The sequence below is a fragment of the Pecten maximus genome, chromosome 9 (genome assembly GCF_902652985.1).
Source record: "Pecten maximus chromosome 9, xPecMax1.1, whole genome shotgun sequence".
Taxonomy (NCBI): Eukaryota; Metazoa; Mollusca; class Bivalvia; order Pectinida; family Pectinidae; genus Pecten; species Pecten maximus.
In genome coordinates, this window is record NC_047023.1 from 21,766,412 (window position 1) to 21,790,322 (window position 23,911).

The window sequence follows — 23,911 nt, forward strand, 5'->3', positions numbered from 1 at the left end:
ACTGAAATTTTATAAGTAATCATGTAATGTATGCTTATTCTTACTGACCTGTTAAAATAGATTTTACTTAATAAAATATGAACAGGGTTTTATATTCTGTTTGGTCAGGTTTTGATGAACAACTCGTGGACAGAACGGTACATCGCAGCAGGGCTGTACGTGCATACAAGGTGAAGAAAGAAGACGGAAAGTTTCTAAACGTCACTCGTATTTCATTAAATTTTGTTTGAAATGCATTTCCTGTCTTTGTTCATTTGTCACGCCTACATTTGAAATTGGCCCCGCCTCAAGACTGAGGCATGGACCAATCAGAAATGCCATGTGATATTTCAGATATCACATATGTGATATTTGAAATATCACATAGTATGCAATATATCGCCAACAAAAGATCAAAGAAAAACCGAGGCGTCATTGGATAAAGATAAATAAAAAACAAAATGTATGTCTAGAATTACATGACAGTCATTCAAACAATGTTGACAAATGCATATTTATTGGAAAACAAAAAATAAATAAAAAACAAAATTTATGTCTAGAATTATAACCAATATGCTGTCCAGCAAAGGATGGGTCAAAATCAAATTCTAATTTGTTCCTCATTTCCTTTGTACATTGTAAAAGGTCAATGGGGCCTGTATCATTCCCCAGATTTTATCTGGACCAGCTAGACAAGAAAAGAAACTAATTTCAATGACCGAAGAACATACATGTACATAGGTGTACAAGTAAGTGTATCATGATGGTTATCTTGGATTTAATACATGTATGGTGAAGTTCTCCTCATTAAATGATTTACGAGAACCAGTTAAATAACTACATAAAACCTGTATGTATCACTCATGATGTACAATCTTAAATTCATTTCATATGAGATGTGAGCCTTGGCAAGCCAAAATTAAAGATTCAAGATCTAGATGAGTTTAAACAAATCTACGATCAAATAAAAACAAACTTCCTTTTTAAAAAACAAATTAAAGATACTTTTTATCACACAATTTGTTTTCATTTCAACAAGTTTTAAAGTCAAATTGCTGGAGGCAATATAAAATGGAGGTAGCCATTTTGTTGTGCCATGTTCAGTTTACGATGTAATATCGTCAATATTATGACATCACAATTGATTTCTGACTGGTGCAGCCAAAGAAAAATGCTACACTCGTAACAAATACACAAACATATTACATACATGTGGGAATCAACTGGACAACAGATGGATTACGTAATAAACCACCTGTACCATGTCATGATGTGATAAATTAACAGTAAAATTTGAACTAAGAACATATCTACCTTAACAGTGTGTATAAAAACAAACTTAAAATAGCTGCTTGTTAAAGAAATCATCAGAGTTATGTATGTATGCAGACTTGTAATTTTTATCAAAACAAATTCAATCCTATGATTACTTTTTCATAAATGTTAGTAAATAATGACTTGTCTGATGTTGTATCATATATAAAAGGGTTCAATTGAATTCTTATTTGGAAAAGTAAATTGAATAAAAAATTGGTTAAAATGGATCTAAAATTTTCAACACATAGTGTAAAACAATCTAATATTTCTTTTTCTATCAAAAGTCAATTGCAAACAGTAATCATTTAGGATTTGTATAATACTTTGTAGACCACCAACTTACATAAAAGTTAAGATATACATTTCAATTTAAAATATTAAGACAAAGCATCAAACTGTACAAGATGTAAGTAGAAAAATAATCTACCTGATTGGCTGAATACACTCCTTTTCACTCCAAAACTTTTATAAACATATTAGATACCTAACAACACAATCACATGTACCAACACTTCATTGCACTCAATAATAGAAAAAATACTGATGTGGAATTTTATGTAGCATTGTTAAACAAAGTTTTCTAACATTTGCTAACATCAATGTTCAAACCTCCTGTGAGGTAGTTCACAGCTTGGACTGTCTTCACGAGATGGATTTGACCCAGAACTACCACTTCCTGTGCGACTACGAACATGCTCTTCAAAGATTTCCTCTCTAAATTCTGACTCAGGAGAAGTCACATTTCCACCACTGGCACCTGAGCACCTGCAAGAATCTCGCTCCAACTCGGCCAATCTCAGCTTTTCATTTAACTTTTCGTGGAGTTTAAGCTGGTCTTCAACCCTGGTGGGTAATGGGATCCTTCTGTCTTGTCGACTGTTGTGTCTTTGTGTCATCAGATGTTCTGTCGGTAAGCGGTACATTGAATCGAAATCTGGATTTGTTTCCACACTGTATTTATTATTCTTGTTGTTTTTCATTTTTTCCTGTTTAGAGTTATCCCCCTTACTCTTGTCTTTGCTGCGACCTTTACCTTTTACACCCTCAAGGTCAATTCTGCCTTTCAGTTTATTTGGTTTTTCATCTCTTGGTGACTCTGCTCGCTTTTCCTCATTGAGACGATCTTTCACTTTTGGACACGTGAAATTCTTTAACCCTTTATTTCCTAGAGATCGTGGAGAAGACAGACCTTTTTCTTCCTGCACATTTTTTTCTCCTCTATTTTCACTCTCTTTCTCTTCCTGAGATTTCTCCTCTTTCGGAGAAAGTTGTTCTTTTTTGTTTTCCTCGTCAGGTAGATTTACCACAACATTTAACTGCATCTCTTTCTGAAAATTTTCTTCAATGAGCATAATTTCTTCACACAATTCATCTGATGGGACTATTTCTATTTCGGTTAATGAGTCCATACTGTTGCTAAGTGAGTCGTCAATGATTTCCTGATTATCATTTGATATTCCTGAGTTTTTCATCCATGGCTTTGATGATGATAAAGAAGAGGATGTTGATGATGAAGATACTGATTTTTGACACTCCTGCTTGTTACACCAGCCCTGCTTCTCCACCAAAGAATCCTTTATATCTGTTACCCTAGTAACTTCAATATGGCTGCCACAATGATTCGGTTTGTCAACAGATTCCTGGTTGATCATTTTCCTCAGAACTTTTGGTGACAAATCATCAATCTGAAAAAGAATTAATAGAACAGGAATAAAACAAAGTCTTAACGATATGTATTAGCTTTATTCTCTATAGTTTTATAATGTATACCAGATTAAATATTTCTTAAGTTAGCATTAAAGATTTATCAGTCCTCCTAGTCAAAATAATGACACTTATACTAAATTAACTTGTTCTATTCTCATTTCTCAAGGATGACAAGAAAACCAGTAAAATTACCTCCAAAAATAGTTTAACATAACATACTTAAAACCCAATGAATAGTAAAAACAAAACTGCAAATAGTTTTTTTTTTCTTATTTTGTTTTTTCTCAATGTATACTCAGTAAAAACAAGACAATTCAGCAGACTACAGTCACCAACCCGATGTCTGTAGACGGCAAAAATATAGGTCAGAGTGACCTACATTTGAAAAATGACACACTGCCTCATCTAGGTGAACTCAGGTCTAATATGAATTTCTAGTGACAAGTACCGTAGGAGAGAGCCCAGACAACTATTTTTTTGTGTGTAGCTATATAGGTCAAAGATCAAAATGTTGGTCAGAGTGACCTGGCACTTTTGATATGTCTTTGTATTGTATTGTGACAAAGTGAACTCATGCTCCAACTATGAAGTTCTGGTGACAAGTGGTGTAGGAGATGGTTTGGTTCTGTTTATTTTGTGTAACGTCATATAAACAGCAAGGGTCATTTGAGGATGTGCTAGGTTCTGGAGGTTGAGTAAAGCCAGAGAAAAACCACCAGCCTACAGTCAGTACCAGGCAACTGCCCTACGTGGGTTTCGAACTCGCGACCCAGAGGTGGAGCGCTAATGATAAAGTGTCTGGACACCTTAACCACTCAGCCACCACGGCACCTGTAGGAGATAGAGCCTGGAGAGGCTAAAGAATGGAATGATGGACAAATACAATATAATCCTATATCACCCCCGATAGTTTACTAGTAACCAGTAGTGTGTCACACAATTTTTGTCCAAAGTCATTTGTACCTATCGATGTATAGACTAATATACCCAACTAACCCATGCCAACTTCTAAAGGGGAGTGTTATATTGTTTGGTCACTTAGTTACTGGTTAGATATCAACATTTCCCTCATATTGAAATATTACACTATGTATAAATACCTCGTGTTCTATATGGAAGGACTTGATGACGATTGGCTCATCCTCTGGACAGCTGTATTTTTGGAGATATGGATGAGCGAGAGCTTCCTCAGCAGTGAGTCTCTGACCAGGACTGAATACCAACAGTTTCTCCAGCAGGTCAACAACTACAGAGAGAATACAGTCACATGATAATACTACAACACAACGACACCAACAGGTCAACAACTACAGAGAAAATACAGTCACATGATAATACTACAATATAAAGACACCAACAGGTCAACAACTACAGAGAAAATACAGTCCCATGATAATACTACAACACAACGACACCAACAGGTCAACAACTACAGAGAAAATACAGTCACATGATAATACTACAATATAAAGACACCAACAGGTCAACAACTACAGAGAAAATACAGTCACATGATAATACTACAATACAACGACTGACTATGTAAATTTCATTGTGAAATGGTTGTATTTCTTTTGAGAAGATTTTATCTTAATCCTCTTTCTCATAGGTTAATAAACATGATAAAATAATATATGTATAAAACATAGTAGTATAACATGGGTTAATTTTAATAATCTTGGAATATTTTCTTTGCGAGTTTGAAACTTATATATGATTAAGATTATTGTCTATAGCGACCTTGAGATGAGTCTATCATCATATAATATAAATTAAATGCTACAAATAAATTGACTCATCATATCACAATAGCAGACATGGTTTTATATATCAGACGCGGATCAAGGAATTTGAAAAGGGGGGTCCAGTAATTTAATGGTAATGCGAGTGCCTATGCGCGAGCCGAATTATTTTTGGCAAGGGGTCTTGAGGGCCAAAATTTCGAAAATGAAAAGATTATAGCTCATCCGATCCGCTAGTGTATATTAAATAATTGACAATTTTCTGATGAAACTGAATATACTGCACATATCAAGATTGCCTTTATCCTTTCATTTCTTTAAAAAAATAATTGAATTTTGATATAACCATAGTTGAGATAGAAATTAAGTTCACAGTCCAAGTATTGGAATTTGGCTTAGAACTTGGTGTGTAGTACACAAATTTACCCTAGCAAATGTTATATCACATTGTTGGTGTCACCTCTCTTTCATATTATGGTATATCATCTTCGTGTCTGTAGATATGGCTATCTATTAGAAAGTATGTTCCTGGTCAAGTGGGACACTGGACTGTCAAATTAAGTTAGTGAAAGCAAGAATGGACATCTCGAGACAAAAACTATTTTCAAAGTTTTCTCGATATTTCATAATGTAGGTGATGACCACCCTTAAGTGTTAGTCTAGCAACCAGACTTTGATTCCCAGTTGAAGTCTCGAAACCAAATAATGACCTGATTACTGTTTAATTAAACTCAACCCTAACTCTCACCATCAGAACTGAAATCTTTGAAGTTAGATCTGAGGGAGTGTTTGGGAGCCTTTGACCTCTGTCGGAGCACAGACCCAGGCAAGACCTGTGTCAGTATGTTCCACTCGTTATCATTGAGGGAAAGTGCATCGATAATCTGTCCCATCTGATCCATCTCATTGGCTCCAGGAAACAGAGGTTTACATGTCAACATCTCGGCGAGGATACATCCAACTCCCCAGATATCAATAGCTTTGGTGTAGTCCCTGGGAGACACAATAAGCTCTGGGGATCGGTACCAACAGGTCCCCACACCGTCTGTCAGGAAACCCTGAAACATTCCAGAATTAAAATTACACTCCAAAGAGTTGTACATGTCTAAAATGTGTTCACTTTAAACATAAATCATGATGACCCTTCTTATCTTTAATAGCATGTGAGAAAAAAACAAACAAGAGAATCAGTGGTGCTGATGAATCCTCCCTAAATACATGTACATCTTTACTGCAGACATTTCCCTATCTGTGAATTGTGTTTTCAGTCATATCAATGACTCATATCTGTAAAAATATGTTAAAATGTAGAGTCTGGGAGAGAAAATAATAATGTTTTTTAACATTGTACATTGTAAAATGACCCATGACATTCAAAGGTCAAAGTCATTCATTCCAGGTGCACATGTATTGCAGGCTGCTGTCCACATTAGATTCTTATTGTAACCCTGTCAACTTGAAAGTATATGGGTCAAGGTTATTTTTGTGTGGAAACCTCAATCATGACCCTGGGTCTTCCAGAGCTGGAGAAGATTATTGGTGTTTTTAACATATTCAACTCAAATACCTTGTGAGAATATTCTGTATCCACAACCCTGGCAAGTCCAAAGTCGGCTATCTTCAGCACCATATCATCTAAGTTGATAAGGAGATTGGCTGGCTTGAGATCTCGATGGACAACATTTGCTGAATGTATGTATTTGAGACCTCGTAATAGCTGATAAAGAAACAGACGAGTATGTTCCTCTGTCAGCTGACCCTGCTGAATAAGCTGATAGAGGTCGATGTCAAGTAACTCCTGAATGATATATAAATTCTTCATTTCATTTACGTTGATATTACCATGGCGACCCATTGCGAAACCATTCGGACCTAGTATTTCATAGACTGTGACTATATTTTCATGTTGTAGACGTCGCATTATTCTGATTTCTCTTAATACATATTTACAGCTTTTCTTGTCCACAAAACACAGCTTCTTGATGGCAACTGATTTATCACAATCACTGTCTGTGGCAGAATATATGATGCCATTTCCACCACAGCCAATTCGTTGGAGATCAGTAAAACGTGGATCTACACGAAACTCCACGTCTTCTGAGGCATGCTGGGAAGGATATCTGTCCGCCATAGTTACCTATAAATACGATATGGAATTAAAATTAAATCAGGAATATAAAACCCACATGTACATATATGTATAATACCTTAAAAGCAAAGTTATTTCACAGAATTAGACTGTAGCTATAAAGGATTTCATCAGGTTGGCAATATGGTTAATGTCGAGATTGACTATCTGAGTTACATACTATACTTGGTATAACCCAAGATGGCACCAGTCCAGTAACATCTTATTACTGTTGTGGAGGTAAAATTTCCAGACTTTTAATCTTTGAGAATATGTGAAGCAGGACAATAATATTACAAGCACTTTCCTCCATTTGGTATGAGATGTTTGTTGTAATAATTTGAAATAATTTTATACAAAAATGCACAGGTCACAATTTGATTTAATGCAGCTAATATATATATATAACAACCAAAGACATGAACCATGCAGTACGTATTACCAACCATAACTCCCTTAGAGTTATATTTACCTTTTCAAACAGAAGTAATGTGATTTGATACTGTTTACATAGTTATATAAAGCTATTATGATGGAATATCACTTCAATCATGAAATCATGACTTCTCCCCCTTGTGTCATGATCAGAACCCTGAAGTCATTGTTGGAGACTAGTATACTGTATATAGTCAATACCCAGATCGGGCCAAATCATGATAAGGGTAATACTATTCTAGCCAATAAATAAGACAGTATTTATTAGAAGTGTTACTTTACTAAATTGTGAACTGCTCCATATTAATTGTAAAAGAAATCTGGTGTTGCTTAAACTTATATTTATTTTGTTTCCTATGTCAATTATACCATTAAGTATAATCTTCAATCGATGTTTGAAATATAGGGGCCTAGCATAGTACCATCTGATTGGAAGGAGGCCAATTAAATATAACAGCTATATATACAAGAAAGAACCAAAATCGGATCTGGAAAACTACTTCCCGGTAAGCCTTACCAGCATAGTTGGAAAAACAATGAAGAAGATAATGCAGGATGCTAATTAAAATAACTTTCTAATCAAGAAACAATTTGGATTCATTTCCAAAAGATCAACCGTAATGCAACTACTTATGGTACTTGAAGATGGCACTAATACTAATAGAGTCCATCATATATGTGTAGGTATGTGGGATAGGGACATTCTACCGAGGGTGTAGAATTCGGGGTCAGAACCGAGGCTGTAATTTGCGATCAGCTGTTTTGTTGCTGTCGCTTGATCTTGGTAGGCCTAAATGCTACCAATATTGTCTTTCAGTAGGTTGAGCTACCTTTTCAGAAATATTTCATATTTAAGAATACCTTTGTGATGCCTCGTCCAGGCTTTTTCAAAAGCCAACTCCTTTTAGCAGGACCTTTTATAAGCTACAAGCAATTGTCAACTCATTTTGTTATGATCCTCCATGTTGACACCAAAAGCGTCACACTGATAGAGATGGCGAGACTAATAAGGGAACTGTTTTTGGCGATTCGAATTCCGGAAAATTAAAAAAAATGGATAATATACGGAAAAAAAGAATGAATTTTCTTTTTGGAACAAAACGGATAATTCTGTTTTCCCCAAATGTAATGGTAATTTATTGCCAACACAAGACAAGAATCCAAAACTAAAGAGCGTTTAGATGAAATTGTTTCAGAGCATATATATATATGACTCGGAATATGATAGCACTGTCACCCACACGGAGAAGTAATTTACATGAACTTCCAATACTAATTTTCATGTCATTGATACAAACCAAAACCAAACGTCGTCCTAACTAACTTCCTAGAGGAACCCCGCAGTTAACATAACCAATTGATAAGTATGCCCCATTAACACTGCCTAGTTGAGATATATTTTCTAAATAATTCTACTGATTGGTACACTAAGGAAAACAGTTAATAAAAAGAAAGGCATACTTAGGAAATTTACTCCTTGTAAAACTGATTGGAACCCAAAACGAAGGAGACAAATAATAAGATTGTATTTTATTGAGAGGCACGGTGGATGCGGACAATAAGATTGTACTTTACTGAACTAGCGTTCTAGCAATTAAGAAGAAAAGTTTAAATATAATCTCAAGATTTTTTTAAGCTCTTTGGATGAATGCATCGTAAGTATTGTCAATTCCTTGATGCATACAGGATTTTTTCAATATTAGCTGAAGGTAGGCAGGGTATCACTTTTTTTTTTAAATGACGCCACGAGTCTTTGTTAGTCTAACTACAGACCTGTATGCATTCTGCCAACTTTTAAAAAAAATGAGGGAGCGATAGCCGAGTTTTTTTATGGGCTACATCTGTTAATCTATACTCATTGTACTTATTGAAGAGTGGAGAGAGGCATTAGACAGCAACAAATATGCTGGTGCCGTTTTGATGGACCTGACCAAAGCTTTTTACTGTGTCCGTCTGGGGATGGTGCAATCTAATTCATACATAGCTACACGTACCTACGTAACAGGAAGCAATGCATACGTGTTGCAAGTAGAACCAGCATGGAACATGATGTCTTAAAAGATAGCCCATTATACCCAGTAGCAATTTTATATCCATTGTTATGATATGTATAATAATGTAACTCATGCACTAATGTAAAGGTAAACAAAGAGATAAACAAAGTTGTGATTATTTCCCTTTGTCTGTGATGTTATGTACAAATCTGTATGGTAAATCCTTTAGAAACAGAGGCGTGCTTATCTCCCTTTGTCTGTGATGTTATGTACAAATCTGTATGGTAAATCTTTTAGAAACAGAGGTGTGCTTATCTCCCTCTATCTGTGATGTGTACAAATATGTAAGTAACAATGGTGTTTTTATCTCCCTTTATCTGTGATGTCATGTGCCATGCTGTATATGGTAATCATTTCGTAACAAAGTTGCGATTATCTCCCTTATCTGTGATATTGTACAAGGCTGTGTGGTTAACCCTTTTGTAACAATGGCGTGATACGGTCTCATTTATCAAGTATATGTTTATATTTTTAGATACAATGTTTTGAATTACTAAATGTCTGTGATATACTACTAAACTGCATGATTATTAAGGGAAATAATTAATTGGTGTGGTATGGTTTGTTCAGTTTTGTCAGCTGTTTGTATTATCATTTTTATTTGTTATACGTAATGTTTTCATAGTACAGTCAATTGTAAAATGCGTCTATTGCCATGTTTATGCAATTCTACCGACTGTAAATAAAGAGTACGCGGACAAACTGACTTTGACTCAATGTTTTATTCATCCTACCAGAGACATATATATATGTCTCTGATCCTACTCCCTCGTTTTGTAGATTTTTAGTTACATTTATGATTTTTATACCTTTCGATATTCTCTTGTTTTCACTTTGAAAAAATACATGTTTATTTTAATCAGAGATGTATTTATTATATTCTTATTATTATGTCCATATTTTAATTGATAAAATCAATTAAATTCCGAAACACGTCGCACCGTTTATTACTTTTATGCTGCAATCAACTAAGCAAACATCTTTCTGATCCCGATTCAGGAAATGACACAGCGCCATCTTCGTGAAGGTCAACAATGGCTCGTCGGTTGCTGAGGAAATTAATTGTCGATCTGCCGGCTCGGGTAATAATTCACACGTTTTTGTTTATCATATGTGAGCTGTGTGTTGTAATAGAATACTTTTGTTACGTTACATCTTGATATGAAAGGGAAGAATTTGCTCCGATACTTCCGAAACGTATCACGATGTTCCCACGTGTGTTGCAGACGATTTTTTTTCATGTCAAAATGTCAATAATCTGGCCCGTCGGTTTACTCTGTTCATTATGTGTTTTACTTATTTCAACCTAATTAATTGTAACTTAATTGTTTTGTTATTGTTATGAAAGTTACAAATCTATTTAATGTGTAACAAATTATGACTTTAGTCAATACTTGTGACCTAGGCCTATCCCATCACATCACAGTAGGGCAAGCAAGTACAGTATGCACACTAGATTGTAATTCCAGAATTCCTTACATCTCCTATCAACATACAAATTTAAAATGTTACTATGGTATTAGCGTGCTGGATCTGGTAAGGAGGGTGGGGAAGTAAGTAAGATAGCAGTGTCTTAAAATTAGATTCAGTCAACAACCCCTGTTCAGACATGATCTTTATGATTTGAAGGTTACACAAATCAAAGACCTGTGCAAAAATGTAAGTGGATATTATGTAATACTGTTATATTTTTTTCTACATATATATCACTAGAATATCAGTGCTCCAAAAGTTCTGGATTAAGTGAAGTGATTGTGTTTAAAGTAAATGTTTCAACAAAGCAATAAGAAATGAACAAATCACATAAATGTCTGTTGAAAAAGAAAAAAAGAAATGATGATAAATTATAGCAGCAACTCAACAAGGTCTTCATACATATGAGCTGACATAAATAATAAGCTGTATACTTTCTTGTGATGTGATTTTCTAAACTGATACACCAAGGTTATTTAAGAAAAAGGTTCTTACAGGTACAATGTACACTATTTTTAGCTGATGAAGATATGACTCTATTCTAGGTTGGGATATTCTGTTTGCATTATAATAACTAATATTGAGATGAACAATTAAAAAAATATCTCCTAATCATGTATTGTTTGGACCCAGATCTAGAAGTAACAACTAACATATCTATTCTGTTGTTAAACTGTAATTTGTTGACATTTCATTTTCAAAATAGCCGCAGGCTGATAAAGCAGTTTTATCCAGAAACTTTTCATCAGAGGTAAGCTAAATTTATCAGTGGACTTAGAAGTATTATATCATTTGAAAATGTATTGCAAAATTGTATACATGAATTGTATCTATCATACCAAATTGTATTGATAAGCATGCCTTCCATGTTCTGAGGGTGTTTTTTTTTATATTAATGAAGGTAAGGCTGCCATTTTAATCAAGTACACTGTATATAAATACTTGAGCAAGATCATAAATCTGACAACTACATACAGTAATATTTTTAATCTTAAATACATACATTAATTATTCTAGTATGCAATCTGACTTACAGGTGTAGTGATAGATACAGTTACATGTATATAGCATATAAACAGGATGACACATTTTTTTTGAAAAAAAAAAAAAATTCTATAAATTGTGATTGTAATTGTTGTATATATGGTTATGATTATAATGAAAATATAAACTGTACTTCACAGAGTCGTCTGGTGACTATGATTCCTGGAGATGGGATTGGACCTGAGATCTCTGATTCTGTCAAACAAATATTCAGTGCTGCTGGGGTAAGTAAACATGCTTATGATGCCAATATATCACTGCTGTCAAACCTGTCCATAAAGTTCACCCAAGAGAGTAGAGAAAAAGGTTTTTGTGTAGAGGTCGTTTTCACCCACATTATTTGTACATGTATTTCTAATATATCAAAGAAAAGCATTGTCCAGGCTCTATATCCTACACTACTTGTAACTGGAACTTCAACCTACATGAAGCTGTGTGTCGTGTTCCAAAAACAGGTCACACTGACCTTCATTTTGACCTATGACCTACTTTTATATTCCACTAGCTGTGGAATAAGACCTTCCGGTCTTTTGATTGGTCAAGAATTCGAACTTTGACCCGAGCTGCAATTGTTATTGACATCATCAGTAATCGAATGACATCACATCACCGGCTTCCTGCTGCCATCTGTACACCTTATTTGCATATATGCAATATATAAGACTTGGCCATGGCCACGTCTCCCTTTGATTCAAGCCGATATTATTGTGGTAGAAAAAGGTCACACGACTCTTGATTTTTAGATATGAAATTTATTTTACTCTCTTCATGTGAAATAAATTCCATATCCAGCAACCACTTGTTGTGTAACCTCTATTTACCATTAGAGGGGAACATTTCTCCAATATATGGATACTTATTGTATGATCAATTGTTGTCCTTTCCAGGATACTTATTATATGATCAATTGTTGTCCTTTCCAGGATACTTATTATATGATCAATTGTTGTCCTTTCCAGGATAATTATTGTATGATCAATTGTTGTCCTTCCAGGATACTTATTATATGATCAATTGTTGTCCTTTCCAGGCCCCTATTGACTGGGAAGATGTTGATGTTACACCAGTAAAAGGCCCTGATGGCAATTTCCGTCTTCCTCAGAAGATTTTTGAGTCCATGGATAAAACCAAAGTTGGTCTGAAAGGTCCATTAGCTACACCTGTGGGAAAAGGTCATCAGTCCCTCAACTTTGGCCCTACGAAAGTGAGTCTAGGAAGACCAAGGTCTGTTCTATACTGTCACTGGCCTACAGTGAGCACTACCTAATATCTTGCAATGAAACTACAACACTCTAATAGGAACAATTCTAATAACATTGAATGTTGTACAACTGTATAATGTGACAATAGGGTTTCTAATGGTCCAGGAAAGGTTGTATTTATTTTGTGATTTCAGAATATAGATAACGGGATAAGAAAATATCTTTTACTACATTAATGCAAGAGCTATTACAAGAATGTTTGATGAGAAACCAGGTTCAAAAATGTGTACCTGGATACCTATTTGATCAAAATAGGGAACACTCTGTCATGCTTGTATGTCAGCTGTCAAAAAAGGGGAGAAAGAAATACAATATCCCAGCCATTCATTACATTTTCACTCTGACACCAGGGATATGATTTATAATTAATATAAGTCTCTTTGCAACATGTTCAAATGCAACATTGTTAGCTTATAATTTTTGGTTTCTCATGGTAGGAAACCTTGGTTCACATCAGAAGTTTACTTGGCGTATGGGTAAAACTACACATGTGATAATCTCATAGAAGATATCATTCCACTATATATTATGTACTAGCGAGTTTAGTGCATTATTTTACTGTTACATGTGGTTGATTTATGCAAGGAAAAGAATAAATTACTTTATACATCACAAAGAAAGTAGAGCGACTCTGATAAATAAAATTAATGTTAATTTTATGATCTTCTCTATGTTATGAACAATATGATCGTGGTCAAAATGTGTTGCCGGGTAACTGGGTGCACGTTGGGTATCAAAATTAGGGTTACCCTAATTTTGATACCCTGGGTATTTGGGCCTAACTTCTGTACCTATGGCAGCCATTTTTAATACCCATAATTTTTTAGTAGTTTCACTTCCCAAATTTCTTAAGGATAGTTCAATATAATCATGGTAATTGTCTTTTACTGATAGCATGAAAAAATGTATTTGATATACATAGATATAATGAAAACTCCAGTTTTTGCCAGTAAGATTGATATGAAGGAAATCAGTTGTATAATTCACTTGTTTTTATTTTCAGAGCCTTTAAGCTGTATGCCAATGTTCGTCCCTGTAAATCCATTGAAGGATACCAGACTCCTTATACAGATGTGAATTTGGTCACCATTAGGGAGAACACAGAAGGGGAATACAGTGGTATAGAACATGAGGTGGGTTGTTAATACAACAAAATCTGTCGAGGTGGTAGTACGTTTTATGTGAGTGTTTTGGAGATTTGATAAGCCAAAGAAATTTGAGAAATCTTAGAGAAAGATGAAAATATTTTCATACTCTCACTTTGACAGTAAATATTTATGGTGTATATCAATTTGTCCTTGAAAAGTTTACATGGCATGTATCCTGTACTTTTTCACTTGTTAGGATCTTCATGTTGGTACATGAAAATCTTAGATGAACTGTGTCACATCCCAAATGTAGGTCACTGTGACTGGTATATTTTATGTTTTGACCTTCATTATGGACATAAACATCCCAAGCTTCCATACTATTTTACTTAGGATCAAGGTTTTGTGCATGCACAAGTACATTTTTGGAAGATGATATACATATATTGTCACAATGACTTTATTTATATGAAAAGTTTGGTCTCCCATACCATTTTATGATCATTAAGATTTATGAAGATTGTCTTAGGGGAAAACACTTAAACAGTGTATCATTAAGAAATGGGTTAAAATGGGGTAATTTACCTACATTTTCATATTTGACCTTCATGAAACAAAAAATAAAATGAAATAGATAAATGAAAACCCAAAAAATCATTGCATACCTAGCCTGCTGTCCTATTTTATGTAGATTTTTGTTCAAGTACATCTTGGGAAGATTGTATGTTGTATACCAAAGTAGGAAACAATGGCATATATACAATGTGTTATGTTTTGACCATTGTGCTTTCTCATAACACTTGAAAGTTTGACAAAAATAGAAGTCATTTATTACGATGTCTGTAACAAAGCTCATCTAGACCTAAAGAGCACAAATGTTGACACTTCTTTGCAAGTAGAAAAGTGTAACAGATTTCTCATTGTATGATTATTGATGAAAATGTGGTAAGTGATCACTTCTAAATAGGTAAAATTCATGGTTTATAACATGAATACAAGTGCTATTGATAATTGATATCAAAACATTATGGATAAGTCTTGGTTTTTTATCTAGGTTGTAGATGGTGTTGTACAAAGTATAAAACTGATCACAGAGGATGCCTCTAGACGTGTGGCAGAGTACGCATTTAAATATGCTCGTGACAACAACAGGGACACCGTCACAGCTGTGCATAAAGCTAATATCATGTAAGACCTCAGATATGCAAGCCTAAAAATTATGATGAAAAGTATGGAGAATACAATTTTAATATACCTTGCTTCAGAGATATAACAGTTATAACCAAGGATGTGTGGAAATTTATATTAAGTTGTACAATGGTTGATTTGTAGTTTTTGATTATTTTTGACTATGTTACTAATAACTAATGTTGCATAAAAACTTTCACATGATCACTAAAAAGATACCAGTACATGTATATACATGTAGTATGTAAAATGTTTTCTTAATATCAAAAAGTAAATTTCACATAAAAGCTATTATATTTTGTTAAACTTTTTTTTCTGAAGAGATTTAAAGTATTTTGTATCTGACTCAATCAACAGATTAAGTTTTAAAAATTAACTGTAATTTACAGGAGAATGTCAGATGGTTTATTCCTCAAGTGTTGCCGGCAGGTGGCAGAGAGCAACAAGGATATCCGCTTCAGGGAGATGTATCTTGACACTGTCTGTTTAAATGTTAGTAATTTTCCTTGTGTGATATGTTTTTAATCAAACTGTCTCTTCCATTGTAAGTCATGAATCATGGATCTAAGAGTTTAACTAATATTGTATATTTTGTATTGCTTTATATCACTTTTACCATATTTTCTGAGAAATGAATAATTTGTATAGGTCTCTGATATTTTTAAGTCTCATATACATAACTGTAAAATAAAAGTACCTTATACTACAGGGCTTATGAGTCTAATTAACTGTGAAACAGAATTTGATAGACATGAATACTTCAAATCAGATTCAGTTAATCTATTCCACTGTACGATGTTGACATCTACTCTCCTGTATGTTGACATCTATTCTCCTGTATGTTGACATCTACTCTCCTGTATGTTGACATCTATTCTCCTGTATATTGACATCTATTCTCCTGTATGTTGACATCTATTCTCCTGTATGTTGACATCTATTCTCCTGTATGTTGACATCTATTCTCCTGTATGTTGACATATATTCTCCTGTATGTTGACATCTACTCTCCTGTATGTTGACATCTATTCTCCTGTATGTTGACATCTATTCCCTGTATGTTGACATCTAATCTCCTGTATGTTGACATCTAATCTCCTGTATGTTGACATCTATTCTCCGGTGTGTTGACAACTATTCCCCTGTATGTTGACATCTATTCTCCTGTATGTTGACAACTATTCCCTGTATGTTGACATCTATTCTCCTGTATGTTGACATCTATTCTCCTGTGTGTTGACATCTATTCCCCTGCATATTGACAATTATTCCTCTGTATGTTGACATATATTCCCCTATATGTGGACATCTATTCTGTATGTGGACATCTATTCTGTATGTTGACATCTATTATCCTGTATGTTGACATCTATTCTGTATGTTGACATCTATTATCCTGTATGTTGACATCTATTCTGTATGTTGACATATATTATCCTGTATGTTGACATTCTCCTGTATGTTGACATCTATTTCCATGTGTGTTGACATCTATTCCCTTTCAACATTATTAAACAGTGTCATTGATATTCTGTTTCAGATGGTCCAAGATCCAACTCAATTTGATGTTCTGGTAATGCCAAACTTGTATGGAGATATTCTCAGGTATGAAACACTGAAACAGGAAATGAGGACTTTGTTTTCCTGGCAATTTTCATGGAAATGTATGAAGTGTTTCACATACAAATTGTAAAGTTTTGTATATAACCATATACATGTATTGGTCTGATCATGTAAATCCTTCCAAACTTTGATAATACAGGAATATTAAATGCTGTTGTCTGACCAAGGTCAAATTGAAGTTGCTTCATCAAGAACCTTTTTCATCAGAAGAAATTTTATGACAATATTATAGACATGTCAGTCAACACCTGAATGAAGTTCTGAAGTCAAAGTCTGATTAGGCATTAAAGTCATTGTTACAAATTATGATCCTCAGGTCTCTGTTTAAACTGGGACCTGAAATGTTCATGTCAATGTGTCATATGGAGAAAGGTAGTAACAGTTTTCCTGTATGTTTTACAGTGATCTGTGTGCTGGTCTGATTGGCGGACTAGGAGTGACACCCAGCGGTAACATTGGAGAACATGGTGCCATCTTTGAGTCGGTAAGTCCAAACATGTTGGCAGATAGGAAGAGATGTTACGTACCACTTAATAGTTGATCTCAAAAGAAAATTGGCTGGTTTCAACTCGGTTTGGACTAAAATATATCACTTAAATAGGGACAATCATTTCTTAGATAAGTAAGGTTTATTTTAACTCGAGTGACAAAGAGGTGGGGAATTTAGCTCAATTTTTTTGCTTTTTGATGACTGCACTGACAAATAGTTACCCACACCTGACCAGAACTACCATCATGGGCTGATTCTTCGTCGGAATTTACTGAGTGGTGTGTTTACTTTATCATTTTCCCTCCTCTAAGTCTTTTTAGGTCAGATTTTCTTAATAAAGGCGAATAATTCCTAGAAAAACACAAACAGGTTCCTTGCAGTGGTCATCAATCGACTTGAAGTTATGGGTAATTAAAAGGTAAAAGGAACGTCTTGTTAGTCACAAGTTTAAAACTCAGTGGAAACATTGAAAACTCAAAAGAGGGTATTTCATACAATTGTGACCACATTTGTATCAATTTATGATAAATTAAGACTACATGCATGTATGTCAAATTAATTATTATAGATGTTATTGACAACAATAAGTAATTTTAAACTTAGGTCCATGGTACAGCCCCTGACATCGCCGGCCAGAACAAAGCGAATCCTACTGCCCTCCTCCTCAGTTCTGTAATGATGCTGCGGTACATGGGTCTATCATCGTACGGCGACAGGATAGAAACGGCCGCCTTTGATGTGATAAGAGAGGGCAAGGTCAGTATCCCTTGTCTACAATTCTTTGTTCAGGATGTGGATATTTTTCTGACCTGTTTTTCAGAAGAGTTTTATAATTTATTGAAATAGGGATGCTTATTTTAAAGCATAGTTGAGTCAATCTGTGCCAAATTGATTCAGACTTACAGGATTAAAAGTCAATTATTATACCTTGATGTTGATACCAGTATATGTGTTCATCCTTGGCATGCCTTAAGCTTGCTCCCTAGGCTTCATAACACATTGCCCTCAGGAAACAAGTTCACATGACATGCCTTCAGTCAATCTTTTTTATGATAATTTTCAACTTTTTGTCTTTAAATATCAAAAGTTCTTCAGGTTTTTCCTCTGGACTGAATAAGATTTTAAGTATAAATGTCCAGACAGTTTGGGTGGAAAGCAAACTTATTGAATGAAATAGTTAATATCTATGATCTAGATATGGTTTGAAAACATAAAAAAAAAAGTTGGTAAGATCCTGATATACCAACTTATATTTATAAACAGTTAATGATAGCAACTTCTTTGTTCCAGGCTCTGACAGGTGATCTTGGAGGATCGGCAACTTGCTCAGATCTGACAGAAGCCATCTGCGAGAAAGTGCAGGCTTCAGGTTAAAAAGTGCAACATAAGAAGTTATTTATGAAATTGTGTATGATTTACTACACAACATTGCTTCGTCCTTATCTTTTTTCAAACTTTTAAGTTCATCATCAATCCTAATGAATTATAACTTTTTTGAATGTTTTGATAAAAAACTGCAAATATATAAAGCAATTATTTTCTTATCGGAGAGAATGAAATGCTTGTTAAATGGGTGAGTTATAGTTATATTAAAGAAAAGAAAAAGAAAACGGGTAAAATTTTACTTTTGTTTGTCGTCAGTATTCTTCTCGTTCCTCTTTACTCCTTGCAGACCAAATAGCATACATATACATGTAGATTGGATATTAGAATACCCGTCTTGTTCAGTGAATGAATTTTCTTAATTTATTTTATTAAATCTTGCTGTGTGCTATTTCATTAGGAATACAGTTGTGAAACATTTATTTACCTGTATCCTGTCACAGTTCATAAGTTTAAAATGGTTTTAAACCAAAAATTGATGGAACATGAAATAGATTACCAGTAATCAACCCCAGGTATCTATGGATCAAAGTCAATAAGATAGGACCACATACATGTGCTTGAAGGGTCTACTTTGGAAAATTACCTACATCTTGTGTTATTGTTTATAAAGATATTTAATTTATTGCACACAGCAGATTTAATACCTTGTATTGGTACTTAGTGTTATTATTTTGTCAAATACATGTACTAGTTTTGTGTCCCCAAACTCCCAAAGTTTATGTTGTTTTTTAATAAACCTGAAGATCTGAGACATGTATTTGATACATTAAATGTTGTTACCAGTTTGTGTAGTGTCTGCAGTAATGTGTCAAATAAATATAAGTTAAACATATTTATAGAAAACAGGGACTTGATTTTATATTTTGTGATCTGCTTTTTTTGGTTCAATTCATCCCATGTTCACTCGTAGTATGTCTTACATATTAAATACATGTTTATTAAATGATGCTTGAAAACACAACTAATGATAGAACTTGTGGGAACATGTCACAGGAGGAACTACAATGTATCTGAAATATTTTAAGTACTGCAAGATTTCTTCACAAAAACATTAAAAGTAAAAGTTTAGACATAAAAAAAAAAAATGAAAATTGTATGGAGTTTCGAAACCATTGTCGGAGCACTTTGCACTTACCATCTTAATATTCCGTTACTGTTACAGCTGTATGATGTAAAAAGTGAATTTCCTTTGCAATTTTCTTTTTCAAACAAAACATTACCAGGTAAATTAATTGGTATCTGACAATTGGAAATATTTTTTTATTCAATTTTCAAATAAATTATCAATTTTTTGTTACCCTAAAATATAGTTGCAAATATATCATATCAACAACTATCATATCTACATGTATTAAATATATGACACAACTGAAACAATTAACCCTTATGTATTTAGATCTATAAAAAATAATTCTATGGCCATATACAATATTTACCATACACAATGTATTACAGTTCTAAGATGTGTTCATATGTAAACCTCGTGTAAGATATGTACACAATTAATACTCAGATAAGTTCACTGTTTATCTGTATGATATCACAGAGGTACTACAATGCATAATGTTATGTAAGATACATGTAGCAATATCTGTGAATACTGATCAATTTGTTGCCATTATTTTGATATGGATATAGAGGCAGATTTTCGCATGCTATCCATTTTTACTTAACTAGCAAAAAATATAAGTTTTCAAATGTAAGTGACTTGTGCACCATTACTGTATAAATTTAAAAAAAATTTAAAGACAGTAGAAAATGGTTTCTTGTGTTTACACACGATATTTGTCATGTCTTGTCCAGCAATGTTGTCTTTAGAGGACCTCAGCTGCCAAAGTTAGAATATTGGTGAGGTGGTGATGATGTAAGTGTAGTAATTGTGTGGTTCTGGTTATCAACCGTTAAATATGGGAGAGTTTTAATTATGTTGGATATCACATTTTATGTTTATCGGTTATTGTAAAGTTATTTTGCAATATTTTATAAGTTGAACATGTTTATTAGATCTCCTCTTGAATAAAAAATCCTTGGTAGTAAATTGTGGTTGTGTATTATTAATTAAAACCAGAGTTGTCAGAAGACAACTTGGCTTGCCGAGTGGGTTGAAATATGGAATTAGTTTTTTTAAAGTAGGTCAAAGGTCACGGTCAAGGTCAGCAGATGTACCATTGGAAAGGTCTTGTCACAAGGAACACATTTTTAATATGAAAGCCACATCTCAAACAGTTAACATACTGTGGCCAAGGTTAAACTTTTTTTTAAAGTAGGTCACAGCCAAGGTCAGCAGGTCCACAAATGTAGTACAGTACCAAATTAAAGGTGTTGTCACAAGGCACTTGCATTATATATGAAAGCCTTATCTTGTTAGGTTAACATACTGAGGCCAAGGGTATAGGTTTTTCAGCAGGTCTGCAAATTTAGTACCAATTGAAAAGTCTTGCCACAATGAACACATGTCAAATACATAAGCAGTACCATCATAAGTATCTTTACCCTAGTTGTGTATGGACATAGACACAAGGGGTATAGCCATAGCTCATCTGTCCCCAGATCTTTCAAATTTGATAATAAACTCACTGGCCAATTTGTTGTGTAATGCGTACACAAAGAACTGATATTCCTGGTAATTTTCAAGGACAATGGCAGTGAGCCTGACCTTCATGGGATTGTACTGCCAAATACCATCAAATTTTCACATTTCATCTCAAAATTCCCTTCAGATGGGCATTGCCCTGACCTTCAAATGACACAGCTCCTTGATTAACAAGAGATCCCCGAGAGATTGTGGCAACCTCCATTGAATGAACTTTATTGGGTTTATGTACAAAGTGACACTGATCTTTTTTCTCCTTTCCTCTTTTTTTTTTAATCTTTTGAAAAAAGGAAAATCTGCATGTGAAATCTTACAAAGACCCATCAAGTACTTTGTGAAAAAAAGTGACAACAAACTAATAAGTTCACGACTGCTGCCTATTGAAAATCTAATCTAGTGTAGAATTTCTTGCTGTAATGTCATGGTGTGAATATAAACTAAATCTGTCCAGGGATTCAAGAGATTTCTTGCAATTGTCAACAAGCTTTTTGATTTCAAAAGTGGTCATGTGTGACCTTTGACCTTTATATCCTTGACCGATGACCACCAAAATCTAACCAGGTGTAGAATGTCAAATGATGTTATGGTGTGAACAAAAGGCTCCGGGCCTAATGGTCATATGTTTTTAGGTCACCTGAGACAAAGTCTCAGTTGACCTATTGCAATCGCCTTTTGTCCGGCGTCGTGCGTCGTGCGTCATGCGTCGTAAACAATTTACATTTTCAACTTCTTCTTAAAAACTGCTGAACTAAATTCAATGAAATTTTACAGGAAACTTCCATGGCTGAGGGTGAACCAAAATTGTGAATTATATGGTCCCCACCCCCCAGGGGCCTGAGGGGCGGGGCCAAAAAGGGTCAAATTGACTGAAATTTCAAAAATCTTCTTCTCTACTCTCAGATATCGTAGAATCAAATACTTTTCATAGATGGAAGGGTCTTAAGGTGCTTTACCAAAATTGTGAATTTCATGACCCTGGGGCCGCACGTTTGCCCCTGGGGAGGGGGTAAACTTTACTATAGTTTATATAGGGAAATCACATTTTTGACTATTATTTGTTGGATATCTATTGGAATTCATTCTAACCTGGTTCAAATTATCAGCATGGGATGACAGTTTGATGGTATGTACATGTTGGCCCTGGTTGACCCCCAGGGGCTGGTGGGCGGGGCTAAAAAGGGTCAAATTGACTGAAATTTCAAAAATCTTCTTCTCTACTCTCAGATATATTAGAATCAAATACTCTTCATAGATGGAAGGTTCTTAAGGTGCTTTACCAAAATTGTGAATTTCATGACCCTGGGGTCTCACGTTTGCCCCTGGGTAGGGGGTAAACTTTACTATAGTTTATATAGGGAAATCACATTTTTGACTATTATTTGTTGGATTTCTATTGGAATTTATTCTAGCTTGGTTCAAATTATCAGCATGGGATTACAGTTTGATGTTATGTACATGTTGGCCCTGGTTGACCCCCAGGGGCTGAAGGAGCGGGGCCAAAAAGGGTCAAATTGACTGAAATTTCAAAAATCTTCTTCTCTACTCTCAGATATGTTAGAATCAAATACTCTTCATAGATGAAGGGGTCTTATGGTGCTATACCAAAATTGTGAATTTCATGACCCTGGGGTCTCACGTTTGCCCCTGGGTAGGGGGTAAACTTTACTATAGTTTATATAGGGAAATCACATTTTTGACTATTATTTGTTGGATTTTTATTGGAATTCATTCTAACTTCGTTAACGTTATCAGCTTGGGATGACAGTTTGATGAACATGTTGGCCCTGACTGACCCCCAGGGGCTGATGGGCGGGGCCAAAAAGGGTCAAATTAACTGAAATTTCAAAAATCTTCTTCTTACAACCCAAATAAGGTAGAATTAAATACTCTTCACAGATCGAAGGGTCTTAAGGTGCTTTACCATAATTGTGAATTTCCTAGCCCTGGGGTCTCGCGTTTGCCCCATGGGAGGGGATAAACTTTACTATAGTTATAGGGAAATCACATTTTTGACTATCATTTCTTTTATTTGTTTTGAAATTCATTCTTTCATTAAAATTTACTGAAATATTTCAAAAATCAGGTGACCGTTAAGGCCCATGGGCCTCTTGTTATATATTTTAGACCCATGTAACCTTGAATGAATGTCAAGGTCATTAATTTGAACAACCTTTATAGCCAGTTACTCCAGAATGTTATAGGCCAATTATCAGATCTCTGGACGTGTGGGTTATTGAAAAAATGTTCTTTTAGTATTTTTTGTATATTTGACTCCTGTGACCTTCAATGAAGTTTAAGGTCATTCATATGAATAATCTTGAAAGTTCTTCACCCAAGCATGCTAAAGGCCAAATATCAGGTCTCTTGCCAAGTGTAAAGGAAGTCATTTAATTTTTTTTAGC

General features: G+C 34.5%; 2 protein-coding genes across 2 annotated transcripts; one reads left to right on the top strand and one right to left on the bottom strand.

Annotated features, from left to right (window-relative positions):
• Window positions 1-474: 474 nt before the first annotated feature.
• LOC117334578 (mitogen-activated protein kinase SLT2/MPK1-like) lies at window positions 475-8,289 on the bottom strand. Its single transcript, XM_033894272.1, has 5 exons — window positions 8,168-8,289; window positions 6,313-6,882; window positions 5,494-5,803; window positions 4,104-4,249; window positions 475-2,981 (listed from the first exon to the last, which is right to left on the bottom strand). The coding sequence occupies exons 2-5, from the start codon at window positions 6,874-6,876 to the stop codon at window positions 1,893-1,895; spliced, it is 2,109 nt and encodes a 702-aa protein (XP_033750163.1). The 5' UTR covers window positions 6,877-6,882; window positions 8,168-8,289; the 3' UTR covers window positions 475-1,892.
• A 2,055-nt stretch (window positions 8,290-10,344) lies between these two features.
• LOC117334691 (isocitrate dehydrogenase [NAD] subunit alpha, mitochondrial-like) lies at window positions 10,345-20,954 on the top strand. Its single transcript, XM_033894451.1, is given in 12 exon segments — window positions 10,345-10,444; window positions 11,542-11,586; window positions 12,020-12,103; window positions 12,910-13,068; window positions 13,070-13,083; window positions 14,145-14,274; window positions 15,284-15,417; window positions 15,807-15,909; window positions 16,958-17,022; window positions 17,443-17,524; window positions 18,134-18,286; window positions 18,821-20,954. Coding segments are annotated over 12 exon segments (1,101 nt in total). The 5' UTR covers window positions 10,345-10,396; the 3' UTR covers window positions 18,905-20,954.
• Window positions 20,955-23,911: the final 2,957 nt, after the last annotated feature.

Coding starts and splice junctions, on each gene's coding strand:
- LOC117334578 (XM_033894272.1), bottom strand. CDS start 6,876: ATGGCGGACAGATATCCTTCCCAGCATGCCTCAGAAGACGTGGAGTTT. Junction 5,804..6,312: donor ATACAGAATATTCTCACAAG/GTATTTGAGTTG, acceptor GGAATGTTTCAG/GGTTTCCTGACAGACGGTGT. Junction 4,250..5,493: donor CAAAGATTTCAGTTCTGATG/GTGAGAGTTAGG, acceptor TTCTCTCTGTAG/TTGTTGACCTGCTGGAGAAA.